The sequence below is a fragment of the Somniosus microcephalus genome, chromosome 7 (assembly GCF_052327205.1).
Source record: "Somniosus microcephalus isolate GS21.2 chromosome 7, FLI_Smic_1.0, whole genome shotgun sequence".
NCBI lineage: Eukaryota > Metazoa > Chordata > Chondrichthyes > Squaliformes > Somniosidae > Somniosus > Somniosus microcephalus.
This window is the reverse complement of record NC_140993.1, coordinates 65,399,363-65,411,766: the sequence shown is the minus strand read 5'-3', so window position 1 is coordinate 65,411,766 and position 12,404 is coordinate 65,399,363. Positions and strand designations below refer to the sequence as shown.

At 47.8% G+C, this 12,404-nt stretch overlaps 1 protein-coding gene across 1 annotated transcript in view; it reads right to left on the bottom strand.

The window, feature by feature from the left end:
* LOC147114673 (ALS2 C-terminal-like protein) overlaps positions 1-12,404 on the bottom strand; it is a 98,492-nt gene that overhangs the window by 3,880 nt on the left and 82,208 nt on the right. Inside the window, exons 18-21 of the mRNA XM_085993936.1 lie at positions 4,265-4,307; positions 1,462-1,523; positions 906-1,055; positions 87-183 (exon numbers count right to left, since the gene is read on the bottom strand). Of these exons, the coding sequence (XP_085850062.1) occupies positions 87-183; positions 906-1,055; positions 1,462-1,523; positions 4,265-4,307 (352 nt within the window). The remainder of the gene's footprint in view (positions 1-86; positions 184-905; positions 1,056-1,461; positions 1,524-4,264; positions 4,308-12,404) is intronic.

Here is a 12,404-nt window from a genome sequence, read left to right as displayed (position 1 = left end):
GAGACCCCTGACCAATTCCACTTATCTTTGTGCTACCAGAAAGGATTGCTGCTACTACATAAGCTGTGCCTTCTATATCAACTCACATCAAGAGCAGTAAGCAGGAAATCATTCATCCCGCCCTCAGTGGAAGGATCCATCATGTCTCGTATTAAGTGGAGTTCTGCACCCAGGTGCAGGATTCTATAGTGAAGAGAAAATGAAAGTTAAATCTGAGTCATTTTTGTTTTGCAATAGTGCTGGGTGATGGCAATGCATGAAAATGTATTTCAGCAAAACACCATCTTCTGTGCGTGCTAAAACAATCCCAGGTTAGTTCAAACATGGATTAGACACTGATTAAGCATTCTTAGGTCAGGTACAGCAGGATTTAGATAGAGTAAAGTTCCCTCTACACTGCCCCATCAAACACTCCCAGAGCAGCGGAGGAGGCAACTGCAGAGGTAAGTCTATAGGATAGTAAACGGTATAGAAAGGTTTATTCTGGGACATTATTTCCAATTTAAGTGTGGAAATGGGACAAGATACACAGGCTCAAATGGGTGTACGGCAAACTTCAAACTGATAGGATGTTACTCGCCAGTGATCAACAGATGGAATGAACTTCTACATACGGGAATGGTAACAAAAGTCCAGGAATCATTTTACAAGCAGTTGGACATTAATGGGAAAGGCCATTGAGCCCATCAGAAAAAAAACAAAGACCCCCCCCCCCCCCCCAATCACAGCACCTAACTTGTTAATGGTCCTACATTCCTGAAGGGGTACCATCCTAATTTGTAAGCAATTATGCTCACTAGTCAATGGTTTTCAAAACACTAACCCTAAACTTTCAAAACACACCACATCCCAGGTGTTATGACTCGTTCAGCCCATCAGAAAAATATGAAACCTCTGCCTCTTACCTTGCCCTGGAAACCACGTAAACCAGCAGAGGCAGCAGGTCATCCATGGGAAGGTTGTACTCCCTCTCTAGCACTCGGGTCACCGTGCTCTCAATCTCATGATAGGTTTTCATGATGGTGTCCAGCTTATCCTGAGGGTCTGCCGTAGTACTGCAGAGAGAGTTTTATATTTGTCACAACTACAGGATCGAGTGGCCATATGGTCTAGTCCTGCTCCTATTTCTTATGAGGTTACGAAGCTTTATTTATGTTCAATTCTCAGGTGACAACCGTTAAAGGGATAGCAATTCTAGGGGTTTAGTGCCACGAGTGTTAAAGGAGATGGTAACTCTCAGGGGTCAGTGCTTTGAGTATTAAAGGAGATAGTACATCAATATTGTGATGAACTGGGTAGTCTCGAAGGAACAGCATGACGCAAAGACCTGTGTTACTATAGGTATGAAAAGATGTTTCTCTGAAAGGGTTGGTGCTACACATCATGGTGTCACTTCAATACTGTCCTTTCACTGACACGCCCATTCAGTAAAACCAGGCCAGTCCCCTTCTCAGTGCTCACCTTATCTTTTGGAAACACAAGATGGCGGAAGTGAAACAGACGTCTTTCACAATGGAGATTCTCTGTATACAAAACACAAGATTTTCCAGCCTTAGTGTTGCACAAACATGTACTGTTGATCCACCATTACAATCCCAGCTGCTGTCATACAAAATCCTCTGTGTGGAAAGGTGATAGTTTGAAGGATCAGAGAAGGCTCCCAAATTGCCTCTCAGCTTCACTCATCTCCACAGGGTTGTCAACTCTCCCGGATTAAAAACAAATCACAAAATATTAAATTCCTTAATAATTTTAAATACCTCTATTAGATCATCTATCAACCTTCTCAACTCAAGGGAATACAACCCAAGTTTATGCAACCTGCTCATAATTTAACCCTTTAAGCCCTAGTATCATTCTGGTAAATATGCACTGTACCCATTCCAAGGCCAATACATCTTTCCTCGTGTTCGGTGCCTGAAACTGAATGCAGTGCTCTAGATGGGGTCTAGCCAAGACTCTGTACAACTGAAGCATAACTTCCTCCCCTTTGTATTTCAGTCCCCTTGAGATAAAGGATAACATTCCATTAGTCTTTTTGATTACTTTTTGTACCTGTGTACTAGCTTTTACTGATGTCTGCATGGACACCTTTGCTGCTCCATAGCTCCTAGTCTGTCACTATTAAGAAATTATTCCATGTCTCAGATTCAAAGTGGATGACCTCTCAGTTCCCCATATTGAACTTCATCTGCCATAATTTGCCCACTCAATTGGTCTCTGTAACTTCCTCTTCCCATCTACACAACTTACTGTTCCTCTTAACTTATTCTCTTATCTACAAGCTTTGATATACAACTTTTTATTCCTACATCTGAGTCATTAATATATATATATGGTGAAGAGCTGTGGCCGCAGATCACATCGCTGGGTAATGCCACTTGTCGCATCCCGCCAATCAGAGAACGAACCCTTTATCTCAACCAATTACTAACCCATATCACAACATTACCTCCAATTCCATGTGATCTCATTTTTGCTAATTCTGCAGAACTTTATTGAATGCCTTCTTCTAGACATCAATAGATACTCTCCTATCTGCCATGCTGGTGACCTCAAAAAATTCAACTAGATTAGTCAGACATGACCTACCCTTCACAAATTCATGCTGACTCTCTGATCAGTCACTCCATCTCCGATAGGTTCTAGTAACTTCCCCACAACTGATGTTAAACTGACAGGTGACTCTCCCTTCTAAAATAATGGAGCGACATTTGCAATTTTCCAATCCAAAAGGCACAATTGCTGAATCTAGAGCGCTTTGGAATATTATGACTAATGCATTTGCAATTTCCTCACCCATTTCTTTTAATGCCATAGGGTGGAGACCATCAGGTCCTGGAGATTTTTCTCCATTACCATTTTGCTACTTTTATTAAATCAACTATGTTCCTCCCCTTGACTTATTTGTACTGCTGGTAATCAGTTAACAAGTCTGCCTTATTATCCATTATACAGGAAACTTTTTTTTATCTGGCACCGACGGGACCGCCGTGGTGCCGGTTCATCAAAAATTCCGGATCACCGAGCGCTATGGTAAAAGATACGAGAGCTGAGAGCTCCGTATAAAGCAACAAACCCTGTTGCTTAGCAACAGGTTCAGAACAATGGGCACAAGTTACAAGCATCTCTGTAGCTTAGCAACAGCTGCAGCCACACCCTTGCACAGCAACACATGGAGGAAGGCAAGTAATATGAAGTATGAACCTACTCCTGAATTTCGCCAGTTAACCGAGATTTCCGGTTATTTAGGTGCCGGTAAATCGATAGTTTCCTGAAGTCTCAACTGCATCTGTCTTTAATGGGCCCACATTGCCCTTTACCACTCTATTTCTCTTAATATATTTATTAAAAAACTTTTGCTGTTAGCTTGAATATCCCTTGCAAGTTTTTTTGCATATTATCTTGTTGCATATTTTATTACTTTCTTTGTATCCCTTTGTTGCTTTTTATAGCTCTCCAAGTCTGCTGGATTTCCACTTTTGCTTGCATTTGTGCAAGCCTTTTTTTTTTAGCTTGATACTGTCTCTTACTTTTGTTGACCATGGGCGTTTAACTACGCATTTGAAACCTTTGCCTAGGCAAAGCCCAAGGCGGAGGCCTCAGCAGGGTCCTATGGTGGTTGTAGGACCCCAATACAATTTTTGTATTTCACTGGGTAGAACGTGTGCATCTGCTCAGTCAAACTGCGCATTAAGCAGACAGACTAACAATCCTTAAAGGGATGGCTACAGGTCACTTTAAAACAAATTGTGACACTGATCTTTGTGGGGCCAGGAAGAGCATGAATGCAAACCTCCCCCACCTGCACACTCTCCACCCACAACCCCCCCTGCTCCCCACCTTAAAGCGCTGACTTCCGGCTCAGCTTCGTGAAGTCACCAGATTTCCCGCCTCTCCTCACCCTGATCAGCAAGCTGCCAATCACATTAAAATGAGGCCCGACCATGAGTTCCAGTGTGCATGCAGCGAGATCAATCTGCCCATTGCAGACTAGATGTGCGCGACATCTGAATATCAGCTCCAGCGTGATTTAAACTCATACTGACTACAACTTAATGTACTGCAGCAGTGTGACATTTCCATTTCCCACAACAGCCATCCTTGTGGCCTCTATGAGTGAGATGAAGTGGGTATTTGTATGCTGCAGATCTGCAGTCAGTAGGAACAAGATCGAGACTGACCCAAACTTGTTAGAACACTTCCACCCAATCCTCTCGCAAACCCAGATCTGAGGGGTAAAAGGGCAATGTTGCATTCTAACCTGGTTGTTTGTCAGATGGAGGTCTTGAAGAGGCCACAGATCCCTGTGAATTATATGAGAGCACAATCATTAAGATATACAGGACAAGATCATTATTTTTTTAGTTACTTTTTGTTAAGTCCGTGAATGATTGAGACACGGACCAGCAGGAGAGAAAACAAACAGATCTTTACTGGTGGAAGTCAATAACGAAACTAAACAACAGAGGCTCTCTAGCGCCTTTTATACAGGGGTGGTCACTACCGGTACTGCAGTCTGAGACCAGTTATTCTCTTAAAGGTACATACACAACAATTCCTCCCCTTTTAGATAAACAGTACATAACATTCATTTAACAACTAAATGATAACGAATTACAATCACAATTACTGTTGCTAGATACATTGGTTAAGTTTAAGCAATTATAAGTTCAGTCTTTGAGGAGGCTTCCTGATTCTGTCTGGATAACGCCTCTTTGGGGTAACAGGTTCTTCTGGCAATGTTGAGTCGGAATCAATGTCGTTGTTTGGTTCATCTGCTTCCAATATTACCGGTTCTGCGGTAGCTGTAATTGGAACGTCGATTTCATTACCAGGTGTATCAGATCGTGGTGTGGAGTTGACGTTTTCCAGTGACTCTAGAATCTGGTCAGCATGGCGTCTTACAATGCTCTCCCCAACGTCCACGGTACACATGAGAGGTCCTTGTCGTGTACAAATCGTTCCTGGCTGCCATTTCTCAGTGCGGTAGTCCCGGGCCAAAACTGGTTGCCCTATCTTAAAACTCCTGGTCGGCCTTTCATTCATATTCTGAAACTGCCTGTTCTCCACATCTCTTCGGATGTTTGGCTTAACCAAATCCAAGTGGCATCGTAGTCTTCGATTGAAGAACATCATGGCTGGAGTTTGGTTGGTAACCGCATGTGTCGCAAACAAGAAGTTGTCCACCTTGTGTTGTAGGGGTATCTCTTCATTACACATTGCCTTGATAGCCTTCTTGAATGTTTGGACAAACCTCTCGGCCAATCCATTAGTGGCTGGATGATATGGGGCAGATGTGTAATGCTTAACACCATTGTTCTTTAAGAACCTCCGGAACTCTTCAGACACAAACTGTGGTCCATTGTCAGAGCAAATCTGTTCAGGCAGCCCATTCCTGGCAAATATGGTTCGTAAAACTGTGATAGTTTTTTCCGTGGTGGCTGAGGACATTTTTATTACCTCTGGCCACTTTGAATGTGCATCCAACGCAATTAAAAACATCGCGTCCATGAAGGGACCAGCAAAATCAATGTGCACCCTTTGCCATGGAGATGAGGGCCACTCCCATGGATGCAGAGGAGCTTGTGGTGGGGCGTTTTGGACCTTCTGGCATCCTGCACAGCTCTTGGTCATCTCTTCGATTTCTCTATCGATTCCCGGCCACCACACAAACGCTCTGGCCAAGCTCTTCATTTTTACCCCACCCAGATGACCCTCATGAAGCTCATTGAGCACTCTATCCGTCAACTTAGGTGGAATTACTACTCTGGATCCACACATCAAGGTTCCTCTGCACACTGACAGCTGTTCTCTTCTCGGTGAGAATGCTGGCAGCAGTGGTTCGCCATGTGCTGGCCATCCCTTCACCGTTAAATCATAGACCCGAAATAGTGTCGGGTCATTCCGTGTTTCCTTTTCTATGTTTGCATTCGTCACAGGAAGACATTCGACTATGGTCGAGTGGAATAACTCCATTGGATCCACTGCAAGGTCTTCTTCTTCCACCGTCGGCAACGGTAGACGTGACAATCCATCAGCATTTCCATGCTGTTTAGTTCCTTTGTACTCGATGTCATATTGGTGTGCCCCTAGGAAAAGGGACCATCTCTGCAGCCGTTGTGCTGTCATTATCGGGACGCCCTTCTGAGGGTTGAAAATGGAGACAAGAGGTTGATGATCGGTTAGTAGAGTAAATTTTTGACCGTGCAGATAGTGATTGAACTTCTTCACCCCCCACACTAGGCTGAGGGCCTCTCTGTCAATCTGGGCGTAGTTACGCTCGGCAGAAGTTAACGAGCGTGACGCAAAAGCTATCGGCCTCTCCAAACCATCAAGGAATTTATGTGACAGTACCGCCCCAATGCCGTAGGGAGACGCATCACACGCCAGTCTTATCGGTAGTGATGGGTTGGCAGTGCTGGGTTGTAGTGAGCCAATACTTCCTTTGAAGTGATTAAGTCCTTACTCTTCCGAAAAGCACGCTTACAATCATCGCTCCATTTCCATGCTACCCCCATTCGTAGCAAGGCGTTCAGCGGGTGCAGAATTGTCGACAAATACTTATGATAGTAATTCACCAACCCGAGGAATGACCTCAGTTGCGACACATTTTCAGGCGCTGGGGCCTTAACAACCGCTTCAATTTTGTCAGGGGACTTATGTAACCCCTCTTCATCAATCACGTGGCCACAATACGATATCTGTTTCTTAAAAAATTCGCACTTGGGGCGGTTGGCTCGCAGCCCATGTTCCCGTAGTCTAGTGAGCACCTGTTCTAGGTTGTTAAGGTGTTCACTGTCATCTTCACCTGTTACAAGGATGTTGTCCAAGTAACAGAGTCCCCGGAATCCCTTGCAGGACTTGTTCCTTCGCTCTTTGCCATATCGCCGGAGCCGATGCTACTCCGAATACCAATCGATGATACTGGTAAAGACCTTTGTGAGTGTTTATCGTGAGATACTTCCTAGAGGACTCTTCAACCTCCATCTGCAAATATGCTTGTGCCAGGTCAATTTTTGTAAAACGCTTTCCTCCAGACAGCGAGGCGAAGATGTCTTCTATCCTTGGAAGAGGATATTGTACTGTGCGAAGGACAGGGTTCACCGTCACCTTGAAATCCCCACAGATGCGAATCTTCCTTGGCTCTCCGGACTTATTACTTAAAGTTTTCTTCATGACAGGAACGATGGGTGTCGCCCACTCGCTCCAGTCGACCTTAGACAACACGCCCTCCTTCTCCAGATTCTCCAGCTCTGCCTCGACAGCTGGGCGAATTGCATATGGTACCGGTCTCGCTTTGAAAAACTTGGGAACTGCATTCTCTTCTATTTTTAACGAGGCGGTTACGCCTTTAAGCGTGCCCAGTTCTTGTTGAAATACCTCTTTGGCGTTAGCTAAGATTGTTGACAATCGTCCAGGAGTGACGTCTTCATCTTTTTTACCGTCCACCGTCATTGCATGAATGGAATGCCAATCTAAGTTTATCTTCCTGATCCATTCCCGTCCCAATAACGGTGGTCCACCATTTGGCAGTATGTAGAGATACAATTTCCGTATTTTCTTGCCATTGTATTCGACAGGCACCCTTATTTTTCCTCTGGGGTATACTTTTTGCCCTGTATACGTCGTCAAGACGATGGATGTCTCTCTCAAGGGTATGTGTGAAAATAGCCGCTCGTAGTCTCGTCGATTCATGACGGTTAGCGCTGATCCTGTATCCAATTCCATTTTAACTTGGGACCCTGCTATCGTGAGGGTGACCCAAATGGTTCGGTGATCCTCTTTTGCGATTACATTGTGAGGTTTGAGACAGCTTAATCTCCTGTTCTCGGATTCACTATCGCTCATCTGGTCTTCGGAACTACTGTCCGTCATCTTTTGTTCTTTCTTGTACGGTTCCTTAGTAGCCTTTTTGTTGTCGCTGGTCTTCTTCCCGGACCTACAAACTCGTGCAATGTGTCCAATCTTCCCGCATTGTCTGCATATTTTGTCTTTGGACCAGCAGTCCTTCTGGTCATGGTTAGTTCTGCCGCAGCGATAACATTTTGCAAATCCCCGTGTCATTTCGTGGGTGCCGTATTCCTGTAGTTTTTGTTGAATTTCTGCAGCTCCCCTGGCTGCTGCTTCATACGATACTGCCATGCTGAAAGCCTTATCTAGCGTCAGCTCTTTTTCTGCGAGTAACTTCTTCTGTGTTCCTTCACTCAGGAGTCCACAGACAAATTTGTCCCGTAGAGTATCTGCCAGTCCTGCTCCGAACTGGCAGTGCTTTGATAGCTTGCATAGTTCCGTAAGATACTCTGCATTGCTCTCATCTTTGTGCGGAGTTCTCCTGTGGAATTTAAATCTTTCTGCTATCAACAGCGGTGCAGGGTTTAAGTGTTCCTGTAGAACAGCAACAATTTCGTTAAAACTCTTCGCCTTCGGTTTGGCTGGAGTAATCAGATCCCGCAATAAGCCGTACGTTCTAGCGCCTATTAAGTTTAGCAATATCGATGCCTTTTTCCCCTCCGCTATTTCGTTTGCCTCAAAATATACCTCGACTCTTTCCACATACGTGGTCCAGTCCTCTAATGTATTATCAAAAGCAGTGATACAGCCAGTCTTCGGCATCTTACAAATCTAAAATGGCGCCTCCCGCGCTTTGCCTTCTGTGATGAAATATATTCCATTCATCACTGCCTGTTTTCTGTGTCTTGTAACTGCCTGCTTTCTGTGTCTTTTCCCTTCCCCCAGTCCTCATGTATTATGTATTGGAATGTGCTGGAACTGGTTGTGTGCAGGGCTCCGCCCATACCTGGCTCCTTTGTAATCTAAGTTCAGTCGGGCATCAGCCTCCTGAAGGAAGACATCTCTCTATTTTACGTGTTATGTTCTGAGTTAATAAAAGCCTTACTTTTGTTCTGCTAACTTCGAGTCTCGGAATAATTGAGGCACATCAATTTTATTAACTCAATTTTCAACACTATGGATCAACTCCTGAAACCCGAACGTTTGGATTTGGATCAACATGCTCCGGACGCATCAGCACGCTTCGGACACTGGTTTGACTGTATGGAATTCTTCCTGGACAATTCCGCAGCCGTCAAAGACGCTACGGACACTGCGAAGATGAGACTCGGAATGCTATGGAATTGGGTAAGCCACCGGGTTTACCCCCTCATCCAAGACGCCGATACGTACCTGGCCGCCTGCAACACCTTAAAGGCGCATTACCAGCAGCCTACGAATGAGGTGTATGCTAGGCATCTACTCGCTACTCGCGCACAGCGACCTGGGGAATCGGTGGAGGAGTTCCTAAGCATCCTGAAAAAGCTTGGCAAGGACTGTAAGTGCCGAGATGTAAAAGCCGCAGTGCACACCGACGAGCTTGTTCGCGATGCCTTTATCACAGGCCTCAGCTCCACTCACATCCGGCAAAGACTGCTGGAAAAAACGGATTTGGACCTGAAACAGGCTGCGGACACCGCGCGGTCCCTGGAGATGGCCCAGAGAAACTCGGACGCCTACTCTTCAGCCCGCGCCGCCCACGCCGCCACGTGTGCGCCGCCATCTTGGAAGGCATCTTCCCCGCCCGGCAGCCCGACACCGGCGGGGCCCAGCTCTCCCCCCAGAAGCCCTACGACAGCCGCGACGCGTCAAGGACCCAACTGCTACTTCTGCGGGCAGCCAAAGCACACCAGAAACCTGTGCCCGGCGAAAGGCACCACCTGCTTTAAGTGCGGTAAGAAGGGGCACTTCGGGAAGGTGTGCAGAGGGAACCCCGCCGGAAAACCAACCGCCGGAAAACCCGCCACCGCCGCGTGTGCGCCGTGGGAGCGGCCATCTTGGACGCCATCTTGCCCGACCTCGTGGGGTCCGCCATCTTATGAGCAGACAGCGTGGATGCCATCTTGTCTCGATCAGGGCCCTACAGTGGCATCGGTCACAGTGGACCAGACCAGGCCGCATCCGCTATCCAAATCAATGGTGGACATCGAGGTAAACGGGTGCCGGGTTAAATGCTTAATTGACAGTGGAAGCACGGAGAGTTTTATCCACCCTGAACTGGCACAACAACTCTCCCTAAAGGTGGTCCCTGCTCAGGGTACCATCTCTATGGCTGATAAAACCCAGACATCGACCATTCTGGGTTACTGCACGGTACAATTGTGCGTTAACGGAACTGTGTATGATAATTTTAAAGTATTAATCATGAAGAATCTATGTGCGAGCGTGATCTTGGGTTTGGATTTCCAGTGCAACCACCAAAGCATCACGCTCAAGTACGGTGGGTCCCAGCCGCCCCTCACAGTGTGCGGTCTGGCTACCCTGAAGGTAAAGCCGCCTTCGCTATTCGCGAACCTTACCCCTAACTGCTGGCCAATAGCGACCAAAAGCAGGAGGTACAGCTGGGAGGACAGGCGGTTTATCGCGACCGAGGTAGACAGGCTCCTGAAAGAGCGCATTATTGAACACAGCAACAGCCCGTGGTGCGCCCAAGTGGTAGTGGTAAGGGGTAGCGAGAAGAAACGGATGGTGATCGACTATAGTCATACGATCAACAGGTACACCCTACTAGACGCCTACCCGCTACCCCGCATATCAGAAATGGTGAACCAAATCGCCCAATACCGGGTGTTCTCCACCATCGACCTCAAGTCAGCGTACCACCAGCTCCCTATCAGACCAGAGGACCGCCCGTACACCGCCTTCGAGGCGAACGGACACCTCTACCAATTCCTCAGAGTCCCCTTTGGGGTGACGAACGGGGTCTCGGTCTTTCAGAGGGAGGTGGATCGCATGGTCGATGACCACCACTTGCAGGCAACCTTCCCCTACCTCGACAATGTCACCATCTGCGGTCACAACCAGCAGGATCACGACTCGAACCTCGAGGTGTTCCTGAAAACCGCACAAAAACTCAACCTCACCTATAACGAGGACAAGTGCGTTTTCAACACCACGCGCCTCTGCATACTGAGCAGCGTGGTGGAGAATGGGGAAATCAGACCAGACCCCGACCGATTGCGCCCCCTACGGGAGCTGCCCCTGCCCAACACTCCCAAAGCCCTGAAAAGGTGCCTGGGGTTATTTTCTTACTATTCCCAATGGGTCCCCAACTACTCCGACAAAGCCCGCCCCCTCTTGAAAGCATCCTCTTTTCCGCTCTCTGCTGAGGCCCACGCCGCCTTCAAAAGCATTAAGCAGGATATTGAGCGGGCCACGCTACAGGCAGTGGACGAGAACACTCCATTTCAAGTGGAAAGTGACGCGTCCGACTTCGCCTTGGCGGCCACCCTCAACCAGGCGGGGCGGCCCGTAGCTTTCTTCTCGAGGACCCTCCAAGGCCCCGAGATCAGACACTCCTCTGTGGAAAAGGAGGCCCAAGCCATCGTGGAGGCAGTGCGCCACTGGCACCACTACCTAGCCGGCAAACGCTTCACCCTACTTACCGCCCAGCGGTCGGTAGCGTTTATGTTCAACAATAAACAGAGGGGGAAGATTAAAAATGATAAGATTCTTAGGTGGCGGATCGAGCTCTCCACTTTCGAGTATGACATCATTTACCGGCCAGGGGCCCTTAACGAATCCCCTGACGCCCTCTCACGAGGGATGTGTGCCAGCGCCACCGAGGATCGGCTACAGACCCTCCACAACGACCTCTGCCACCCAGGGGTCACGCGGCTGTTCCACTTCATAAAGTCCCGTAACTTACCCTACTCGATTGAGGAAGTTCGGTCTCTGACCAGGAACTGCCGCACTTGCGCTGAGTGCAATCCTCGGTTCTACCGCCCAGATAGAGCCCACTTAATCAAAGCTAGACGGCCCTTCGAGCGGCTCAGCTTAGATTTCAAGGGCCCCCTCCCGTCCGTCGACCGCAATGTTTACTTCCTGAACATTGTGGACGAATACTCCCGTTTCCCATTCGCCTTCCCCTGCCCAGACATGACCAGCGCCACGGTCATTAAATGCCTCAACAGCCTGTTCTGCCTGTTCGGTATGCCGAGCTATATCCACACGGATAGGGGGGCGTCCTTCATGAGTGAAGAGCTACGCCAGTACATGCTGTCCAAGGGGATCGCCACGAGCCGTACCACCAGCTACAACCCCCGGGGTAACGGCCAGGTGGAGCGAGAGAACGGGACAGTGTGGAAAGCAGTCACTCTAGCTCTAAGGACCAAGGGCCTCCCTATCTCCCGCTGGCAGGAAGTCCTCTCGGATGTGCTCCATTCGATACGGTCGCTATTGTGTACGGCCACTAATGCCACGCCTCATGAACGAATGTTTGTCTTTCCTCGGAAATCCACCTCAGGCGTATCCATGCCGTCATGGCTCTCCACCCCAGGTCCGGTACTCGTGCGAAGGCATGTGAGGGGCCACAAGACGGACCCTCTCGTGGAGCCAGTACACCTACTCCA